Source organism: Schistocerca gregaria, chromosome 2 (genome assembly GCF_023897955.1).
Source record: "Schistocerca gregaria isolate iqSchGreg1 chromosome 2, iqSchGreg1.2, whole genome shotgun sequence".
NCBI classification, from domain to species: Eukaryota; Metazoa; Arthropoda; class Insecta; order Orthoptera; family Acrididae; genus Schistocerca; species Schistocerca gregaria.
This window is the reverse complement of record NC_064921.1, coordinates 540,367,479-540,390,192: the sequence shown is the minus strand read 5'-3', so window position 1 is coordinate 540,390,192 and position 22,714 is coordinate 540,367,479. Positions and strand designations below refer to the sequence as shown.

Sequence of the window (22,714 nt, the reverse complement as noted above, 5' to 3'; positions counted from 1 at the left end):
CTTTGCAATGTTAACACAGCAGAACTCAGATATCTGTATAAGTGTAGTGAAATGAAAACAGCATTATTGAGTCATATGAATGCCTCCCTTTTATTCTGGCACAGTTCAAGACTCGGGATAAAAGTTTTGCACCTGGTGTTCTACGTAGCAACTTCACACACATGAACTTTTTGCCGACACTACTACCACCTAGATAAGTAAGCTTTTCCTGTGTTTCTTTCAAGTACTGCGCTTAAGCTATTCCTGATTTAACTGGAAGACCTGTACTTCCCACTTTCATATCAACAGCCTCAAAATGCATATTGTAGACTTCGTGATATGTTACAGGTCAGTGTCACACCAAGATTTCGGTGAAGGGGGGGGGGGGGGGGCGGCATGTCACTCTCCAACTAGTGTTTACCAGAAAATAAGTGGAGGAAAATTACGGGTATAGGACGGCTTAAACATGTGGAAAATGAGATTTTCATTATTCACTCACTGTATTTAACATTTATTATTCCTTTAAAATCGCATAACAACTTCAATAAAACACAGTTTAATCAGGCATCTGCACACTTATTTCACAGTCATGTCACTTTTAAACTGCAAATCCTCTAAGAGCTGTCTTGAATCTTCACGAGTCTCTCTCAACAGCCTTGATGTGGATAGATACGTACAGCAACCAGTAATCAAGAGTCAGAATTGTGTCTGCAAAATCACAAGGATTATTAAACAATTTTTGCTGTCACTAATTACAAGGAATATAATTGACAGAATAGATTGCTAATATTTGCTGTAATGAAAGCCACTCAATGGGGTATATTTCACATTTGCAAGAACGATCTCACTGAAGTAATTAAGTCCATCGAAACACTTAGAAACTAACCTCTCGGCTGACGAAAACGGTCTAAAGACGAAGTGGTAATTTCTCCAGATCTGTTGAGTTATCAATTTACTGAGTGACTGAAACGTAGTTCGGGTAACTGTGAACGTAACAATATGTTAGAATTCATTTTCTAAACACGAACTATTACGCTACTGTATGGCTACTTACATATTAATTACACTATTAATATTTTCACAGTTGTTTCTTTAATACATAATTAAAGCCAACGGAAGAACAAACGTAAAACTTACTTACCAATGACAGGTTTGTTGAGATGCAATTTTCTGTGTGGACAGATGTAACTTTGTCATACTGTGGTAAGTCGCAGAAATCGCAAGAGTCACAGAAATCGCAGAAGTAGCAGGTCACAGAAATCACGGAAGTAGCAGAAATAGCAGTGGCGGAGGGATACGCGACCTACGTTCCTTAACTGCGACAAATCACAGTTAAGAATAGCAGATACTGAAAAGTAGAATTCACAGAAATCACTGATATCGGAAAATCGCAGTTTAGCCCATCACTATTGACAACTCATACTCCATAGAATTTCTGTGTGTGTGTGTGTGTGTGTGTGTGTGTGAGAGAGAGAGAGAGAGAGAAATAGTTAAGTACAAAAGACTGAATGTCTATGCATGAAAAAATAAACTTACGGAAGCATGTAAATGGTCATCATGTTGCCTTATTTTTCACTGAGGAGATTGGTTAATTGCGAAATTGACTCCTTCCGTATCATAACGCTATGTTGCATTTATGATCCACAGAAGATGGAAACAATTATGGTAACTAATAAGCTCGCTTAAGCTACTTCCACAGGACAAGGATACTTTCGACGCTGTTTCTGCAGAACGAAACTATGTTATTGACCTTTAGAACTTTGTTTCATTGTTCACTCGTCAGGAATCGGTTCAGAGACCTTTGTTATCTAAGGTCTATGGATCGGTCTCACATCTAATGCGTTATCTCTCTGACCATTGGCCGATTATATTTTCTTGCTCGACCTTTGGCTGAAAGGTGACTATCGGGCTACGGGCTTTATTATAGTGGGAGATGGCGACTATGTTACGGCAGGGTTGTGCTGTCTTAGAAGCAATTTCTCGTAAAACTGCCCCTAAGGTTCGTTATGCATCGTAAACACTACAGTACGGGGTACAGAGTATTTCGCTCTCACCTAGTATGAAAACGAACAGGAAGTCGATGGTTTTAATTAATTAGTGTTATTTTTTCCTGTGACTGTCCCAGAAAGTGATTGCTTAATTTTCGTTGATTATTAATATGTCATTCGTTATGAATGTTTAATATGCCTCTACGAGCAACTTCACAGTTGTGTTATGATTATATATTTATATTTTACAGTTCTTGGGTGGCGCTACACCAGTTCTTCAGAAGCAGCAAAAAAGGAATTTGAATGTACATGAACATATCAGCTACACTCTCCTCAAAGATGCAGGGATACCTGTCCCAAATTTCGGGTTGGCAAAGAATAAGAAAGAAGCGGCTGAGATAGCGAAACAGCTAAACGTGAAGGACATTGTTTTGAAAGCCCAAGTTCTGGCAGGTGGCAGAGGTAAAGGGTCATTCAAAGGCGGCCTTAAAGGAGGCGTCAGAATGGTGTACACGTGAGGACTGAAATTTTAAGTTTTACATTATTTTGCATCTAAAATCGCCTTACAACTATCATAGGTTGTTAACGTGTGCCCAATTGTTACAGACCAGAGGAAGCAGAAGATATTGCTGGGAAGATGATAGGCGATTACCTGGTAACGAAACAGACTGGAGAAAAGGGTCGAATATGTAATTCAGTAATGGTTACCGAACGTAAATTTCCAAGAAAAGAATATTATTTTGCCATTATGATGGAGCGAGCATTTTCTGTGAGTGTAACTTTTACCTAAAGTGAATTGTGATACATTTCTAGAGGTGATATGGGTACTTTTAAAATATTGCAGGGCCCAGTTTTAATAGCTTCATCCCAGGGTGGAGTCAACATCGAAGAGGTAGCAGCAGAAAATCCCGAAGCTATTTTATATGAGCCAATAAGCATTGTGAAAGGTAAAATGATTTATTCAAAGACTTTGTTGTATAGGCCTAATGTCTGTGGAAAGTAAGATCATTCTGAAAAGTAATCTACATTTGTATCTTTGTAATTCAGTATGAATGACAGTACATTGAAATTTGATGTTCTATACTTTGTAAAGTTCTTGTATGTGTCAACACTACCAGAAATTTTTTTATCAAAAACTATACATAAATTGCCATAATTCTTTTTTCAGTCCACTTTACAAATGATAATATTGATTTGTGCGAATGTTTCCTTGGGAATGGTAGGTTGGTTTCTGTTTGAAAAGCACAGTTCATTGACCTTTATTTTAAGAAACAAGAGTTGAGGTGTTTAGTAGTTAAGTTTGCTTCAGTAACACTGATGCTAGTAAATAACCTTGATATTCGTTCTTACTCAAGCACCACATGCTTGCTGTGCTGTCTGTATTGGCAATGCATGCAGAGCCTTGTTTGTGTGGCTGGCTGTACGCCAGAAACACTGCCCCCCTCCCCCCCCCCCCCCCCTCCAACAACAACAACCACCACCACTGCAGTCTGTCAACAATCACAAAGTAGTCAGAGTATACTGACCGTGCGCATTCTGATGAACCTTCTCATTCGAATAAAGTTTGAGTTAGTTATGATACAGTACACAATTTCTTTGCCTGTCATTGTCAGATCTGAACTTCTGCTTCATTTAATTGCTTCAAGATTGGGATAGATTGTCTGTCTTTTCTTTTAGTAAAGTTCAAACATGTACTCCTCTCCATGGTGTGATACCCAAGGTTCCTGCTGCACTGTGATTATAGGTGCTATCCACCCAGCCAGCTAGCCATTCATTTGTCATGTACATGAATATCATGAAGGACACACTTAAATGAGCTGGGACACACCAAAGTAAACATTAACATAACCGGTGTGGGTGGGGGGGGGGGGGTGGGGGGGAGACAGAAGAATCATTAAATTTGTCAGCTGGAGATCTATGGACAGATTTTTTATTTTTATTTATTTATTTATTTATTTTTTTTTTTTCTCCAGTATGGAGAGGGGCAACCTTGTCCATTGTTAAAAGCCAGGACACACTATCAGCTGTACTGAAAATAAGACTGTAGTTTTTGCTTTTGATAATCATTCAGCATACAGAGCATACACTGTTTACCCAGCATTTCCGCATTTAATTTGTTGTTTTCGCTGCTGCACTTGTCTCCAGCTGCTTTGCACACTTCCATTTGGGACTCATTTAATACTACATTGAATGCATTCTCAATAGCTAAAGTTGTGATTATATTTTTGGGACATTCTTCACATAGAAAATTTTTGTCATTAGTGCAGCAACATTTAATTAGACCTCACTTGTTAACAATTTTAACTGGTATTCCTTATAAACCTCTACGAACATTGAGTTTCAGTTAGCAACAAATTGAAGAAGGGAAAAAAGAGGCTGCAGGTTACTCCTGTTTATTCAGTTGAATGAAGTATAAACACAAACTATAATCATTTGCTGCAAGTCAGGCATGTCAAGTGTGCTACTTCATAAACTTGATGCTTCAAGTGTGCTTATCACATAGAGCAGATATCTTATTACAGGTTTTCCAGTTACTTGGACTAGAACTGATCCTTCACATTCATTTGTGATGCACTTTTATTGGATTACAGTGCACTTAACAGAATTAGAACATCGTTTGCTGTGTGCTGACTTTGTCAGTTCATTTCTGTTGGTCATAGCCAGTCGAGTGATATTCAGCATCCAATGAGAATTGCTAAATCTAATTACTTGCTGTACAGCTGAACACGTGAATCAGTTGCTTTTGTGTTCCACATGGGAAGTGCGATATTGATCACATACCTGGATACTATTTATTATAAAGTTGGTTACTGGTTTTAGTATGTATTTGTTGTATTGTATGTTTCTCAGAGTATAACAGGATTTCTTCAGGCATTTTTTCCATGTTCCAATGTTATAATTTGGTTTTGAGTTTGCAAAGCCAACAGATGTGGTGGAGGCAAACTGGCTCTGGTGGCAGATTTTTGAAATGTTCAGATTTCAAAGGTTGTGATTATGCAGGAACCTAAGAGTACAGAATATGGAATATTCTGTTATATGGCAACACTATCCCTGCCCCCGTGCCATGGTGGGAAGGCTTTTGTGCCTCAATAATAAAGACAGCCAAATCGTAGAAGTGGGTTTCTGTTGAGAGGCCAGACAAATGTGGTTCTTGACTATTCAGGGCTATGGGCTGCAGCTTGTTTAGTAGTTGGCAATGGCAGTAGTCTGGATGATTGATCTGGCTCTGTAACATAACAAACATGGCCTAACTGTGCTGGTACTGTGGACAGCTGAAAGCAGGGGGAAACCAGAGCTGTTAGTTTTTCTGAGGGCATGCAGCTCTATGAAGGGACTAACACAAGAAAGAGCAGTGTGGAGAGCTGCATCAAACCAGTCCTCAGACTGAATGCCTCCACAGCAACAACATTCTGCACAGTATATTCGATTAAGCTACCATATAATTTAACACACTCCACGTCGTAATTACGTTTATTGAACACTGTTTTCTCATTGTGTCTGCCATCTTGTATAATCAGTTACCATTCGGCATCTTCACTTCCCATCTTTTATCACACAAATAGCGATCATCTGCCGCATGCTATGCAGAATCTGCACACACTGTAAGTGCACATTTACCATTTTATTGAGTGCACTTATGAAGACTTTTACAGCTATGGTATATGTCTTTGGAATACTAGCTTAAACCAGATTTTAGTTTTTTGTTTTTTGTGCATTTGATGCTTGGGATAACAATGAGCAATTATCTGTCCTTTCCCTCCCCCCCCCCCCCCCCCCCTCAGGGCTCATGGTTTTTTTTGTATGTGTGTGGCACCCACTGTGGGGCCCCGAGCTAATGCAGCCCATTCTTCCTTCTGAGCTGCATTTCCTTGCCCGTGCTCCTCCCTCCCCATTCTTTCTCCTTCCTGCCCACCCCCTCCTCCCATCTTCACTCCTTCCTGTCTCCCCCCCCCCCCCCCCCCCCCTTTCGTCTTCTTACTATGTCAACCTGGCTATCCACCTCCTAGTTTCCTGTATTCCATGTGGTTTTGTTTCCCATGGCTCTTCTCTTGCATCATTTTTGGTTCCTCACTTCTAAATTTTCTATCACATGAACCATTTGGAGGTGATCTCCCTCCCTAGTGTCTACGGTGTGGATTCATCTCCTCTCTTCCTTCCCTGTCGCTAGACCCCCTCTGCCCCACAAGGTCACCAGCACATGTAGCCAGTCTGTGTAGGAAGACTGTTATGCACATATGTGGCTGAGCCGCTTGACAACACAGGGATCACATTTCTGATACCTGAACTGTTGCCTCACTGTGTATGCTTAGGAGTGGTTGCTTCTCATTCTGGAGCATTGGAACTCCCAGCAACAGCTGCCATGCCAGGTGGCTCTTGCTGTAACTGGGTGGAACTCATGGGGAAAGTCCCTGATCAGAGTGGGTGGTATCAGGGTAGATGCTCCGGGCATGAAGCATGTCAAGCTCCAAATATCTGGCCATTGCCAGGCTTGCTGACTGGAAGTGAAACACTTTCCCAGCTACCTGGTCTGTCCTAAGGGTGGCCCCCTGCAGGTCCTGGGGTTAGAATAGGCCCGATGCATTCCTGCCTGTTGCAGGTGCATAGGTTGATTATATTCCAAAGAGTCACATACAAAAAGGTGATTTTTCAGGGGGTTGTATCTTGGGTACTATTCATCACAGAGGTAAGAGGATCATGTGTTTTGGATAGCCTTTCAGCTAATTACCATTTGTATACCTGCCTGAAGAACAGGCATATTGTTGTTATCTCACAGCACAAGAGCGAAATTTAAACATTACACAGGTTGGTTCCTTCACATTTAGGTGTGGTCTAGGGTGCACCTTAAGCAGCTTATAAAAGCTGCATTTGTTCAACAAGGTTCCTGAGAAAACTGAAAAACCACGATATTTGGGTACAAAAAGTATCCAGTGTGGAGATTGCCAGTTTCTGATCATAACAGATCATTGAAATTTTTACCATACATTCTTAAGCACAGCAGGCCTGCGGGCCACAGGGGGAAGGACGCCTTACGTGTTGCGTGAGTTATCCGTAATGCCCTTACATTTGATCTCCTAAATCTCTTGTCATGGCTTTGCATCTTCATCTGCGATTCAATTATTTGGGTGATGACACTTTCCGGGTATGTTATCGTCTTTCGTTGTCTCCTGTCCTCTTTTTGCCCCCATGACAATATTGGATTTCTCTTCACCCAATATCCATCATGGTAGCCAGTCCATTGTGGTGGTAGCCCCCAGACAACACAGGGATCGCACTGCTGGTGCCTGAGCTATAAACTCTCCAGGTATGCCAAGGAGTAGATGCCTGTCTTCCTGGGGTATCAGGACTCCTGGCAACAGCCATCATGCCAGTTGGCCTTTGCTGTGGCTGCCTGGCACCTGTGGAGAGAGCCCCCGATCAGAGTGGGTGGCATCAGGGTGGATGACCCGCATTGAAGCGGACTAAGTCATCTCTTGCTGGTGACCATATGGCGCAGCAGTCTCTAAGAAGGGCAAGATTGAATACAATGCCGACAGGTATGACCCTAAATCGTTTCCCTCCCTCGTTGCACCATGGGAGGGATGTAGGACTACAGAATGGAGAGAGCCATATTCACCTTGGTTTTTAGTCTGTAGCTGAACTGACGGGAACTCCTTTCTACCTACGAAGCCTAAGGTTTTTGTTGAACACCTTGAGAATAAGTTTGGGGAAGTGACAGTGCTGTCCAAGATATGAAACGGCACAGTCTTGATTGAGACAACATCCCCAGCTCAATCCTGAGCATTACTCGCCTGTGACAAGCTGGGTGATATTCCTGTTTCCGTCACTCCTCATAAGTCTCAACAGGGTCCAGGGGATCATTTTGCATTGCGATCTCCTCTTGAAGTCTGACGACCAGCTGTGCACCAATTTAGAATGGCGAGGTGTTCATTTCATATGGCGCATTTACAGGAGACCCAAAGACAACAGTGTTGCTACCAGTGCCTGCATCTTTCATTGCCTGAAAAGTTCAAGGTGATGGTCTACACTGCGACGTTAAACCATACGTCCCTCCCCCCTATGCGATGCTTTAAGTGCTGGAAGTTCCGGCACATGTCTACCCGCTGCACTTGCAGCATCACATGTCAAGATGGCAGACGTCCAGTACTCCATGTGCACCTCCTTCCACTTGAATCAACTGTGGAGAGCACCACTCCCCTTCTCTCCAGTCTGCCCACTACTCCAAAACAGGCAGAAAATCGTGAAGTACAAGACCCTAGACCAGTTGACTTATACAGGGGCTACACGTAAATGTGAAAGATTACACCCCATTCGGTTGACATTGACATATGCTGCAGTTTCTTCACCATCGCTGTCCCAAGTACCAGTGGTTCCTCACTCTGTGCCACGAACAGTGGGCGCTCAGGGCCACCAGAATAAATCTGCCCCTTGGTGGTAGGGGGCAAATCTTCCTCCATTGCTCCCAAAGCACCTGCTTAAGAACATATGGTAAAAATTTCAATGATCTGTTATGATCAGAAACTGGCAATCTCCACACTGGGTACTTTTTGTACCCAAATATCGTGGTTTTTCAGTTTTCTCAGGAACCTTGTTGAACAAATGCAGCTTTTATAAGCTGCTTAAGGTGCACCCTAGACCACACCTAATGTGAAGGAACCAACCTGTGTAATGTTTAAATTTCGCTCTTGTGCTGTGAGATAACAATAATATGCCTGTTCTTCAGGCAGGTATACAAATGGTAATTAGCTGAAAGGCTATCCAAAACACATGATCCTCTTACCTCTGTAATGAATAGTACCCAAGATACAACCCCCTGAAAAATCACATTTTTGTATGTGACTCTTTGGAATATAATCAACCTATGCACAACAGTGGTGTCCTTCGCAAAAATTTCGTGTCTTCTGGTAAAACAGTAAATTTGATGAATCTGTTGGAAAGTACTGAGAATGTGCCTATAGGATTTGATATTTATCTTGGTTGAGAATATCCAGAAGGCTATGATCAAGAAATGCAAGATAATTCAAAAAGATAATTTCTCTATGCCATGAAGAATTTGAAAACTCATTCCATTCAATTTTTCAAATGGTGAATCCTATTTTTAGTAAATGAATTCAAAATTTTTTATACCTTGGATTTTGAGTTTTATTGCATTAGTCTGACATGGATCGTACTTTGCAAATTATTATGCAACATGTACTAACATAAAAGGAACAGGATTTATTTTAATATAATCCCATTGCTGTATTGTGCCAAGAGAGTAGACGAGGTTACTGGCTGGCCCTTCTGCTACACTGTCTCTACATAAAACATATTAACAGATAGCTGGATAGTATGAAAGCTACAGTGTCACCTCCAACATCTGATGAAAATGGTACATATTACCTTCTTGAAATGCTGTTTTACATGGTAGTGTTTGATGGCACTCAACCAACCTTGCATAATTGTACCAAGAACGGACCTCAGCTGACAGTGAGTTGTAGTTCTGTTCTTCTGAGTGTTTGTAGGCAGATCACTGTTCGCTGAGCACTAACGTTTTGGAGAATCTGAGTTCAAATTCCCTATTTGGGGATTCTGTAGTTTATCTAAATTACATAAAGAAAATACTGGAAAATTCCTTTAAAAAGGATGCAAGTATTTCTCAATCCAAGCTTATGCTCTGTTATTGCTCTGTTGAAAGAACATTACATCCTAATTTTCCTTTATCGTCCTTCTGTTGTGTGTTACTGTAAATTGGTGGCACAAATTCTGTAAGTTGTTAGCTAATGTAAAGCTGTATACACACTGCCACTTAAAGATGTTTTTGTTGTGAACATGCTTCCAGTTTTGTTTCTTGTTTAGGTGTTTATGCTTACTGGCAATAAGCTTTCTCATAGTGTATTCACATTGTCTGCCACATTATGCCTAGTGGCAACGACAGTGTGTTCATATGTGGTACAGAACTATTAATGCTCACACCAAAGATTCAAGCAGCTGAAGAGAACAGTGACAGCTTTGGTGGATGGAAACATACTGTAGAAGTAGTGGAATAACCTGTTACAAGAAGTAAATATGAAAGACCGCATTGCTTTTTGTAACTTTGCAAAAAGTCATCCGTAAATTGTGAAATTCTGACAAAATGAAGCATAATTTGTTTAAAAGAAAATAAACAAATTTTAGGAAAGTAGTTCGTCATTCCGAGACTTGCTGTCTGTCTCCTTTGTTTTGGGCAATGGGAAATTCATTACACAGCCTTAGATATTTTTCACATTTCGAAGAAAGCAGTGTCTTGTATAGTACCTGAAGTTTGTGGATTAGTTATGGGAGTCCTGAAGGGTTATGTAACAGTAACTGAATGTCAAATTTATTTAATGTGAGATACGAAAACTGCCAAATCTCAGTTTAATAAGTAATGGTTGCAAAATATTGACAAGGTTTTTTTGTGCTGAAGAATGGAAAAACTGATAGGTGACCTGAGGGGAAATCAGTTTGGGTTCCAGGTCAGTTTAGGAACATTTGAGCCAGTACAAACTCTCAGACAACATTAGTTGAAGACAGCAAAACATAGCTTTTGTAAATTTACAGAGATTTTGATGGTGTTCCCAGGACTTAAGTCTTCAAAATCTTGAAGGTAACAGGGAGCGAAAGGTTGTTTACAAACTGTGTAGAAACCATACAGCAGTTAAGAGCGAATGATATTAAATTGAAAGTTGTAGTTGAGGAGGGAGTTACATGGGCTTGTAGCGTATCCCAGAAGTTACTCAGTCAGTACATTAAGCAATCTGTGATGGAACCAAGGAGAAATGTTGAAAGGGAACTGAAGTTCAGAAGAAGAAATAAAAACTTCAAGGTTTGCCAGTAACATTGTAATTCCGTCAAACAATTTGGAAGAGTGAATGATTGGAATGGATGTTGTCTTGGAAAGAGATAAGAAGAGCAACAGTAACAAAATTAAAACAAGTATAATGGAATATAATAGAATTGTAGCAAGTAATGCTAAGTGAATTAGGATAGGAAATAACATTAGAGGTAGTATACTAGTTTTGCTATTTGGGCAGCAAAATAATTGTGATGGCTGAATTAGAGACTATGGAATGCAGACTGACAATAGCAAGAAAAGTGTTTCTGGAAAAGAGGAATTTGTTAATATTGCGTATCAGTTTAAGTATTTGGAAGATTTTTTGTGAAGGTGTCAGGAGTGCAGTGTTACACGAAATTGAAATATGAATGGTAAATAAATCAGACAAGAAAAGAATAAAAGCTTTGAGAGGGGATGTTGTGCGGAGCTTTGCTGATTGGTAGATCGAATAAGTAGTGAGGAGCTATTGAAACTAATTTGATAAGTCATTTTTGGCTCAGCTTGACTAGAAGAAGAAAACACAAAGAAATCAATTTGATAATTGAGGAAAGAGTGTGGGTGTGTGTGTGTGTGGGGGGGGGGGGGGGGGGGAGGGTAGACAGAATGCTTGAATACAGTAAGAATGCTCAGTACCACTTGATGGATAAGCATGGAGAGCTGCATCAAAGTAGTTTTTGGATGAAGACCACAACAAAACCATAATTGTCTAGGGCTCGAATGGGTGCAGGAAATACATTTAGTGTTATGGCTTTGGTTTTCTGTGTCTTCCAAAAAGCCATTATTTAAATGTGAGTTGGCAAGAACAATTGCTTGTACAACGGTCTCTTCCTAATTTCTTAGAAGTGCAGAAGCAAGCAGCCAATGTACACCAGAAGGAAGCTTTGATTTATATGAGCTGCTTAAATGTGAGATGATCTGAGGCACATGGAGACAAGATAAGGCATCTGTTTTTTACTGTGCCCCAGAATATACATAGAAGACAAATTCCAGAATAGTTTGCAAATTATTTTTTTGAGCTTACAAGGAAGTGCACTATAGCAAAATAATTGTGGATGAATGTTTCTGTGAAGTATAAAATAAAAATAAAGACAAACAAATATGAGTTTGTGTACTACTTTGTCCAGTGTCTTTTGCTTCATTAGGTTACCTAGAAACCAGGAGCACTGAAAACCAAACCGTGTAAGCTTGTATGCCACTGCCTGTGCTCTTGCTCCTCCGCAACTTCCTCTTCTCCGTTAGTATTGCACTAAAAGTGACTGAATCTTCTTTATTCTTTTGCTGTTGGTGCTGGACATGACAACAGTTTTCTACAAAGTGTCATGTTTTTTGTTATTCTTACAGTCCTTCCTTCATACTTTCCATTGGCAATTCTCTGCTTTATATAACACAGTCAACTGTACAATCTTCCACATTGTCCACTCCATTATCAGACTGTTTATGAAACAAGCATAATATTTGCAGACAGTATCACAATTTGAAGTATAAATATAAAACAGTGCCATGCAGCAGTGACGTGCTGTGTCTAGCCAGGAACATTCAATTTTTTCCGTTGATCTGTACTGCCTGTACCACAGATAGCACAACTGAAATTTTTAGATACACGTTTGAAACATTTTGCGAGACAGTGACCAATAAGTAGGTGCTGAAACTGTATTGGAGGTGCATTGTAAGTTTAGTGTGTACTGGGCTTAAGAATAAATGATTGTGATAAGCATTCTTCATGGTTTCATTCTTTTTCAGGATTATCGAAGGAACAAGCTGAAAGAATAGCAGAGAGTGTTGGTTTGGGGGATAAGAAAGAAGAAACAGCTGAGATTTTGCTGCGCCTCTACAAGCTGTTTATAAGCAAAGATGCCGTACTGATTGAAGTAAATCCTTATGCTGAAGATGCCAGTGGTAATTGTAAGTATTTTAGTTATTACACTCAATGGCAAGTGTCTCCAGCCTATTCCACCAACTGAAATCGTTCATTGATCTTGTAAGTTTGGATATGTGTTCTTCCAGTTCTTACTTTACTATAATCAGATGCTGCAGTTGCTTCAGAGTATTTTATGTTGTTACGTTTCTTTCACTATTAATCCTTTAATTGTGAAAGTAGCAAATTTCCATCATACCAATGCTGTGTAAATAATGAGAAGGTTAACTGTTTAATGCCAGTGCTGATAGATGCTGATTCTTCACACAGGTGCTGCATTTTTCTGAGTGTTTAAAGTACCTCTGAAGCACCACAATTTTTTATTTTTATCTTTCATCTAGAAAGTTATTCAGGCATTAAGGAGTTAATGTGGAAATTACAATAAATGGACAGTTGGGAATGAAGTCATTAGACTATTGAATTAGCTATTATTAACAACTGATTAAATACCTTCACAGATCTCCATTGTCAGTTTCATCCCACTGCAAAATGAGGCATGTTAAGAGATTCACTAAGTATCTTGGTGAAATTACCCAACTGCATTGTTCTATAGGTTACTTGCTTTTATCACAAGCTCTGTGTGCAAGGAAATCAACTCCGCGAAGAATAGTTTTATATCGTTTGTATTGTTTTCCAAATATTGAGCAGTTCTGGTATGCCACCTCTATATTATATTTGTGTTAATTAAAATTAACAATACAAACAAGACACTGCCATCTTTTCATCAGTGAAAGTGAGGAGTTGAAATTTGAAAATAAAATAAACTGAATTAAATGAAGCTTTTAACCCTAACACACTAAATGAGGAGAATGTTAAATGTTACTCAAACCTTATTTCACTCAAAGAAAGTCATAGTTTATGCACTCGTTAATCAAAATTAAAAGGTCTATGATGGTATGTCAAATACAAAACAAGTACAAAATGCCATGTTTCACACCATATACTGATATTGAGATTGGCAGGAACCACGAATTGTTAGCAGCTGCAAATATAAATTTTATGAGGGTTTAGTAACTGAGGATTAAGTACACCTGTCACCAGAGCAAGAAACTTAGCATCCATAACAGTGAAAAATAATACATATTCGGGTGACTCAAGAAGCATAGACCAAGTGGTGTGCTGTAGTGGTAAGTCACTGGACTTGTAAGCTATGGGGTAGCTGTTCAGTTCCTTGTCTGCTATTCAGATTTAGATTTTTTGCATTATTGTGACTGCCTATAGCAGATGCCAGGATGGTTGCATTGAAAAAGCACAGATGATGTCCTTCCCAAACTAGAGCTTGTGTTCAATCTTTAATGATTTCATCATTGATGCAATGTTGAATCCTAATCTTCCTTTCTTTGATCAGTCAAGGAGCATTGTGACCTGCCTGTGACATTCTGTGATTCGAGATGGGTCTTAGTCAGAAGCCACCATCCTGATTTAATACTCGTGTGTGCAATCTTATTTCCGTAGTGTCCTTGATGATAGCCCATATCCTTTGGTGTGATATCTCCTTTTTGTCTTGAAAGGCAGATGTATGGCCATTGATACTGTGATCTGTCACCTCGACTTGTCGATATATTGCGCGCACACACACGCGCTTGCATTGAGTACTCCATGCGTTGTTGTGCAGAGTTCTGTTGGGTCTATGCTATTTTGTTCAAATTCACAATGATGCACGAGGGTGGTGTGAAAAGTTCTCAGAATCACGTCGAGAGGTCAGTGCTAGCACAAAGAGTTGTTCACGTGATATTCATTGTACTGCGGTGCATGTAGACATGTGCCACGCCAGTGCTCTTGGAAGAGAGCTGTGGCAGTGATGTGGCTCTGTTGTTTCCGTGTAGTGATTTGTGAAGATTGAAAAAATAGAGATTTCGTAAAGAAAGGTATGAAAGCAAAGGACATATATGCAGATTTCCAGAATACACTGTGGGACTCTGCTGCTTCATATTCAACTGTTGCCAAGTGGACAAATTAATTTAAATTTGGCCGGAAGAGCTTAATGATCCGCACTGTGGTCGGCCAAGATGTATCGCTACACCAGAAATCATTGCAAAAGTGCACAAAATGGTCATGGAGGATTGCCGATTGAAAGTGCGTGAAATTGTTTGCTCTTGCCAGATGTCATCTGGAAGGGTATACCACATTTTAACTGAAGCATTAGAAATGAGAAAATTATCTGGAAGATGGGTGCCGCAACTCTTGACACTGGATCAAAACTGCACGAGAATGGACATATTGGAACACTGTTTGGCCCATTTTAGGAGAAATGAACATTTTTTTGCCGGTTGGTGCCCACAGATCAAACTTGGATGCACTTCTATACCCCTGAGACAAAACAGTCAAAGCAGTGGAAACATGCTGATTCTCTGCCACCAAGGAAAGCAAAGGCAATTCCTTTGGTGGGAAAGGTCATGGCACCAGTGATTAGCGTTCTGGGATGTGAAGTGGATTCTGTTTGTAGATAATCTACCCACTGGGCAAGCAATTGCTGGAGAATATATGCTAACCTCCTGGACAAATTGCAACAAAAGATATGCGGAAAAAGTCAATGTTTAGCAAGAAAGTGTGTCATCTTTCATGAAGACAGTGCACACCCACACATGTGTCATTGCCATGGCAAAATTACACTAACTATGGTATGAATTGTTGCCACACCTGCCTTACTCATCTGATATGGCTCCGTCAGACTTCCATCCCTTCAAAACTGAAAATTTTTCTTTGTGGACGAAGAGTCACTTCAAACGAAGAATTTATAGCCGTAGTTTACAACTATTTTGCAGACCTGGAGGATACTCTTTTTCGAGATGGGATCAAGGCACTGGAACATTGTTGGACCAAGAGTATTAATCCGCAAGGAGACTGCATTAAAAAATAAAAAGTTTCGCTGTTGTAAGTACTTTTTTCTATTCTGCACTGAGAACTTTTCGAACCTCCATCGTACACTCAATGTGGTTGATATGTCACTACATACCCTCGAACATCTCCATCCCATATCACCTGGAGAACCACCCTCCTAATGCATGCATTGGCCCACCTCGTGCGACTACAGTGGCTGCAGGCCCAGTAACTGGACCATCTGAATATCAGTGTTGTTTAGGTCCCTGAGACATCAGTGTAAAGTGTCTGTCTTACAAAGCTGATATCCTGCAAAAAAATAATTGGAGAAATTTTGCCAAGAAACCACCATCGTTGATTCTTAACAAGTAAATTGTAATGTCAATTTCTTTCTGATTGAACTGTTTTGCAACACTGTTGCTACTACATTTGTTCAGAACAAAAGCATTTTGAAATTTAACATAAAATTAATTGCACATAAATTAATTTGACATGCTTCTGTTTGCACAAGCTTCATTAAGTACTACAGATTCTCAAAAGAAAACAAAATTAAATAAAATTTATGCTGTTTTTTATTGCTCACTTCCTAGTGGGCTGTGTGTGTACTTCAGTTATTGACAAATATACCCGTTCTGTTTTGAGAAGAATTTAAAGATTTAGTAAAGAAAAATGCTATAATCTTTAATCAGTAGCATAATGCTGATGAGATGAACTTAGGTTTATAGCGTTAACCACAAAAATATTAGCGCTGTGACATGACAGTATCACAGCCACTAGAAATATAAATGAGGGATTGACTATAATGACTTGGGCTAGTGGTAAGGAACCCATTCCTTGTTCCTTAGTCAATTTACCTGTTCCTTTTAGTACACATCTAGTACATGGAATATAGTAAAACTTGTGAAATCACAGCGAATACAATGGCTAGGACACTTGTAGAGAATGGCAGAGGCTAGAATACCAAAGAAAATGATGAAAGGTATGATCCATTCAGTTAGGTGAAAGGGAGACCTAGAAGAAGATGGATCGATGAGGTAATAATGGATATCAGCAATATGGGAGTCTGGGTGTGGAAAAGAGCAGCAAATAACTGAGAAGTGTGGAGGAAGATTGTTGAAGAAGCCAAGGCTGACCAAGGGCTGTAGAATTACAGAAGAAGAAAGTACATGGAATTATGCATAGTGTCTAAAGACATTGACCCCTCCCCTCCCCACCCTGCTACTTTGTTGCATGGAACTAAAGGTAAGTCTGTATCCATGCATGAAAAGTACATCTGATGTTACATCAATGGTGCCGATAAAACGCGAAGCGTTCATTCACACACATGCCTTCTGGTCTTGAAAAAATGTGCAGCTTGTCACTTCACAGCTCATGCAGTGCATAGACAAAGGGATTTCACTAAGAAAGAAGGTAAAATGTAGCAGTTTTATGCAAGGAACATACATTTTAATTGGCAATATGAACTGAAGCTGTGTGTGTTTTTACACCAGAAATAAGGATGACCACAACATAATAAATGTGATAAGTGGGAAGCTATATATGCTGTGTGGTGAGAGATTAGGCTGCATACAACAGTGGAGGAAATCTAAACATAGCGTTTGCTGTACTGTTGAGTAACATGTCACTGAGACCTTGAAAAGAACTGATGCTGGCAATGACTGTGTGTGTGTGTGTGTGTGTGTGTGTGTGTGTGTGTGTGTGTGTGTGTGTGTAGTGAGAAAACTGAAGAGTAGTTGGTAACTTTTTGAAAAAAAGTAACTGCTTTTCTCTTCGGTGTTTTGCTGAATTAATTTCTACTGCACAAGGCCTCACACATATTAATAATCAGTAATTATGATTGTTCACCCTAATTTAATTTAGAAACTAGTATTCACCTCTGAGGCATTATATTCAAAGGAATATGAAGCTAATTCTTTCCTCACATTAAGCTCATTCGTTTTCTTTCCCCACCCACAACAATAATCTTGTTCTGCACGCGCATGCGCATTCATGCACACAAAGCCGCGCGTGCATGCCTGCGCGCAATGGACATTACTTATTTCTTTTTAGCACTTCACATCATCATAGTTTGCTGCCTATGTGTGTAGTGTGATGTGCGCTTTCTGATACCTAACCACACCTGATCTCTCAGATGATACATAAAACATGATGTTGTTGTTGTTGTTGTCTTCAGTCCTGAGACTGGTTTGATGCAGCTCTCCATGCTACTCTATCCTGCGCAAGCTGCTTCATCTCCCAGTACCTACTGCAACCTACATCCTTCTGAATCTGCTTAGTGTACTCATCTCTCGGTCTCCCTCTACGATTTTTACCCTCCACGCTGCCCTCCAATGCTAAATTTGTGATCCCTTGATGCCTCAAAACATGTCCTACCAACCGATCCCTTCTTCTAGTCAAGTTGTGCCACAAACTTCTCTTCTCCCCAATCCTATTCAATACCTCCTCATTAGATACGTGATCTATCCACCTTATCTTCAGTATTCTTCTGTAGCACCACATTTCGAAAGCTTCTATTCTCTTCTTGTCCAAACTAGTTATCGTCCATGTTTCACTTCCATACATGGCTACACACCAAACAAATACTTTCAGAAACGACTTCCTGACGCTTAAATCTATACACGATGTTAACAAATTTCTCTTCTTCAGAAACGCTTTCGTTGTCATTGCCAGTCTACATTTTATATCCTCTCTACTTCGACCATCATCAGTTATTTTACTTCCTAAATAGCAAAACTCCTTTACTACTTTAAGTGTCTCATTTCCTAATCTAATTCCCTCAGCATCACCTGATTTAATTTGGCTGCATTCCATTATCCTCGTTTTGCTTTTGTTGATGTTCATCTTATATCCACGTTTCAAGACACTGTCCATTCCGTGCAACTGCTCTTCCAAGTCCTTTGCTGTCTCTGACAGAATTACAATGTCATCGGCGAACCTCAAAGTTTTTACTTCGTCTCCATGAATTTTAATACCTACTCCAAATTTTTCTTTTGTTTCCTTTACTGCTTGCTCAATATACAGATTGAATAACATCGGGGAGAGGCTACAACCCTGTCTCACTCCTTTCCCAACCACTGCTTCCCTTTCATGCCCCTCGACTCTTATTACTGCCATCTGGTTTCTGTACAAATTATAAATAGCCTTTCGCTCCCTGTATTTTACCCCTGACACCTTTAGAATTTGAAAAAGAGTATTCCAGTCAACATTGTCAAAAGCTTTCTCTAAGTCTACAAATGCTAGAAATGTAGGTTTGCCTTTTCTTAATCTTTCTTCTAAGATAAGTCGTAAGGTCAGTATTGCCTCACGTGTTCCAACATTTCGACGGAATCCAAACTGATCCTCCCTGAGGTCTGCATCTACCAGTTTTTCCATTCGTCTGTAAAGAATTCGCGTTAGTATTTTGCAGCCGTGGCTTATTAAACTGATAGTTCGGTAATTTTCACATCTGTCAGCACCTGCTTTCTTTGGGATTGGAATTATTATATTCTTCTTGAAGTCTGAGGGTATTTCGATACATCTTGCTCACCAGCTGGTAGAGTTTTGTCATGACTGGCTCTCCCAAGGCCGTCAGTAGTTCTAATGGAATGTTGTCTACTCCGGGGGCCTTGTTTCGACTCAGGTCTTTCAGTGCTCTGTCAAACTCTTCACGCAGTATCGTATCTCCCATTTCGTCTTCATCTACATCCTCTTCTATTTCCATAATATTGTCCTCAAGTACATCGCTCTTGTATAAACCTTCTATATACTCCTTCCACCTTTCTGCCTTCCCTTCTTTGCTTAGAACTGGGCTGCCATCTGAGCTCTTGATATTCATACACGTGGTTCTCTTCTCTCCGAAGGTCTCTTTAATTTTCCTGTAGGCAGTATCTATCTTACCCCTAGTGAGATAAGCTTCTACATCCTTACATTTGTCCTCCAGCCATTCCTGTTCAGCCATTTTGCACTTCCTGTCGATCTCATTTTTCAGACGTTTGTATTCCTTTTTGCCTGCTTCATTTACTGCATTTTTATATTTTCTCCTTTCATCAATTAAATTCAATATTTCTTCTGTTACCCAAGGATTTCTAGCAGCCCTCGTCTTTGTACCTACTTTATCCTCTGCTGCCTTCACTACTACATCCCTCAGAGCTACCCATTCTTCTTCTACTGTACTTCTTTCCCCTATTCCTGTCAATTGTTCCCTTATGCTCTCTCTGAAACTCTGTACAACCTCTGGTTCTTTCAGTTTATCCAGGTCCCATCTCCTTAATTTCCCACATTTTTGCAGTTTCTTCAGTTTTAATCTACAGGTCATAACCAATAGATTGTGGTCAGAGTCCACATCTGCCCCTGGAAATGTCTTACAACTTAAAACCTGGTTCCTAAATCTCTGTCTTACCATTATATAATCTATCTGATACCTTTTAGTATCTCCAGGGTTCTTCCACGTATACAACCTTCTTTCATGATTCTTAAACCAAGTGTTAGCTATGATTAAGTTGTGCTCCGTGCAAAATTCTACTAGGCGGCTTCCTCTTTCATTTCTTAGCCCCAATCCATATTCACCTACTATGTTTCCTTCTCTCCCTTTTCCTACACTCGAATTCCAGTCACCCATTACTATTAAATTTTCGTCTCCCTTCACTATCTGAATAATTTCTTTTATTTCATCGTACATTTCTTCAATTTCTTCATCATCTGCAGAGCTAGTTGGCATATAAACTTGTACTACTGTAGTAGGTGTGGGCTTCGTATCTATCTTGGCCACAATAATGCGTTCACTATGCTGTTTGTAGTAGCTTACCCGCATTCCTATTTTCCTATTCATTAGTAAACCTGCTCCTGCATTACCCCTATTTGATTTTGTGTTTATAACCCTGTAGTCACCTGACCAGAAGTCTTGTTCCTCCTGCCACCGAACTTCACTAATTCCCACTATATCTAACTTTAACCTATCCATTTCCCTTTTTAAATTTTCTAACCTACCTGCCCGATTAAGGGATCTGACATTCCACGCTCCGATCTGTAGAACGCCCGTTTTCTTTCTCCTGATAACGACATCCTCCTGAGTAGTCCCCGCCCGGAGATCCGAATGGGGGACTATTTTACCTCCGGAATATTTTACCCAAGAGGATGCCATCATCATTTAATCATACAGTAAAGCTGCATGTCCTTGGGAAAAATTACGGCTGTAGTTTCCCCTTGCTTTCAGCCGTTCGCAGTACCAGCACAGCAAGGCCGTTTTGGTTAATATTGCAAGGCCAGATCAGTCAATCATCCAGACTGTTGCCCCTGCAACTACTGAAAAGGCTGCTGCCCCTCTTCAGGAACCACACGTTTGTCTGGCCTCTCAACAGATACCCCTCCGTTGTGGTTGCACCTACGGTACGGCCATCTGTATCGCCGAGGCACGCAAGCCTCCCCACCAACGGCAAGGTCCATGGTTCATGGGGGGAGGATAAAACATGATACAGCTTAATTTTGAGACTTCTGTTGCAGTGTACAGTTTCCTAACAAATAAAGACTAAAGTAATGCTAACCTGTCCCAAAAAATAAAATATAGTGAGCTATTGTTGCTACTTGCATGTTGAAAATTATGATTATTGTGACTTAGTGACATACATATAATTTCTCACCCCAAAAAATAGTATGGAATACAAACAAGCTAATATCTGGTCTGGTTGTGCTCTTGACTCACCATTACATAATCACACAAAACCTAAAAATCGTATAAAATTATCCTTTTCAAAATATTGTACCTAAAGACATTGAACAGCAAAGTGAACAAATCTTGTAAAACACTTTAAAAGAGTAAGAGTTCTTTAGCAGGTCTGATCCATAATGCCGATTTACTCACAGTGCAGCACTATCACAGCAAATGAAAGGTAGCTGTAAGACAATCTTATTTACTTTTACATTGAAGGTGACTCAATCACATTGCAGTCAAATGCTGTCGTACTTCATTGGTCATAAATAATTGGAACAAGGCCATCTACATAACTGTAACGGAAAAAGATAATTCTTCTGTAAAAGTTCCCACATGCAATACAATGTGTAATTGTTCTTTATGAAATTTTGAGCCAGTAATTATGTAAATGAATTTTTCAGATTGTTGATCTCCAAACCGATGGCTCAGGACTCTAGCTTGTAATTCAAGACAGAGAATGACTTAAGTTTGGGATAAAATATTTCACATGGATGTAAACACCTCTAAAATTCATTTGAAACACTATGTTCTCAATTATAATATGTATGAAGTTACTGAGTGGTCAGTCTACAAAAACTGAGCAGTGCTTAATGGAAGTGTAGCAGTTTTCCAGCATGTTACCATAGCTGTTGACTTGCAGAAAGGTGTTCCCACCACCTCCAGCTTCGTCATTGAGCAATTTCATACTTCCTTAATCATGATGCATTCTCTTAAGTAATGGTATAGGGCTATTCTCCACAAGTGTAATCTTCTTGATTTTGTCCATTTACAAATGTTCAGCACTCCGTTTGTCCGCTTGCCTTCCTTGCTAGCCACATTCCTACTGCCTTGTGACCATAGTGCAACAAAGTTATTTCCAAGTGCTATAATGCCCTATTGGCCATTCACAAAATAAATATTTACAAAAATTTCCAATGTAAAAGATTTCATTGTTATACACTGAAGAACAAAGAAACTGGTACACCTGTCTAATACTGTGTAGGGCCCCTGTGAGCATGTAGAAGTGTCACTACACAAAGTGGTATGGACTTGACTAATGTTTGAAGTAGGGCTAGAGGGAACTGACACCATGAATCCTGCACTGCTGTCCATAAATCTCTAAGAATATGAAGGGGTGGAGATCTCTTCTAAACAGCACATTGCAGATATGCTCAATCATGTTCATGTCTGGGGAGTTTGGTGGCCAGTAGAAGAGTTTAAACTCAGAATAATATTCCTGGAGCCACTCTGTAGCAGTTCTGGGTGTGTGGGGTGTCACATTGTCCTGCTGGAATTGCCCAGGTCTGTCGGAATGCACAATGGACATGAATAGATGCTGGTGATCACACAGGATACTTACGTACGTGTCACCTGGCAGTCATGGCTAGACTTATCCGGAGTCCCATATCACTCCCCAGCTGCACATTCCCCACACCATTACAGAGCCTTCAGCAGTTTGAACAGTCCCTTGCTGACATGGGTCCATGGTTTCATGAAGTAGGCTCCATACCTGT

General features: G+C 40.1%; 1 protein-coding gene and 1 long non-coding RNA gene across 2 annotated transcripts in view; one reads left to right on the top strand and one right to left on the bottom strand.

Annotated features, from left to right (window-relative positions):
- Positions 1 to 483: 483 nt before the first annotated feature.
- LOC126331287 (uncharacterized) lies at positions 484 to 1,598 on the bottom strand. The gene is made up of 4 exons (XR_007563255.1): positions 1,516 to 1,598; positions 1,121 to 1,327; positions 866 to 962; positions 484 to 687 (listed from the first exon to the last, which is right to left on the bottom strand). It is a non-coding gene; the product is annotated as an uncharacterized LOC126331287 (long non-coding RNA).
- A 152-nt stretch (positions 1,599 to 1,750) lies between these two features.
- The window catches only part of LOC126331235 (succinate--CoA ligase [ADP-forming] subunit beta, mitochondrial), a 75,774-nt gene continuing 54,810 nt past the window's right edge, over positions 1,751 to 22,714 (top strand). Inside the window, exons 1-5 of the mRNA XM_049996455.1 lie at positions 1,751 to 1,978; positions 2,219 to 2,481; positions 2,574 to 2,736; positions 2,812 to 2,914; positions 12,541 to 12,702. Coding sequence (XP_049852412.1) covers positions 1,913 to 1,978; positions 2,219 to 2,481; positions 2,574 to 2,736; positions 2,812 to 2,914; positions 12,541 to 12,702 — 757 coding nt within the window. The 5' untranslated portion in view covers positions 1,751 to 1,912. The remainder of the gene's footprint in view (positions 1,979 to 2,218; positions 2,482 to 2,573; positions 2,737 to 2,811; positions 2,915 to 12,540; positions 12,703 to 22,714) is intronic.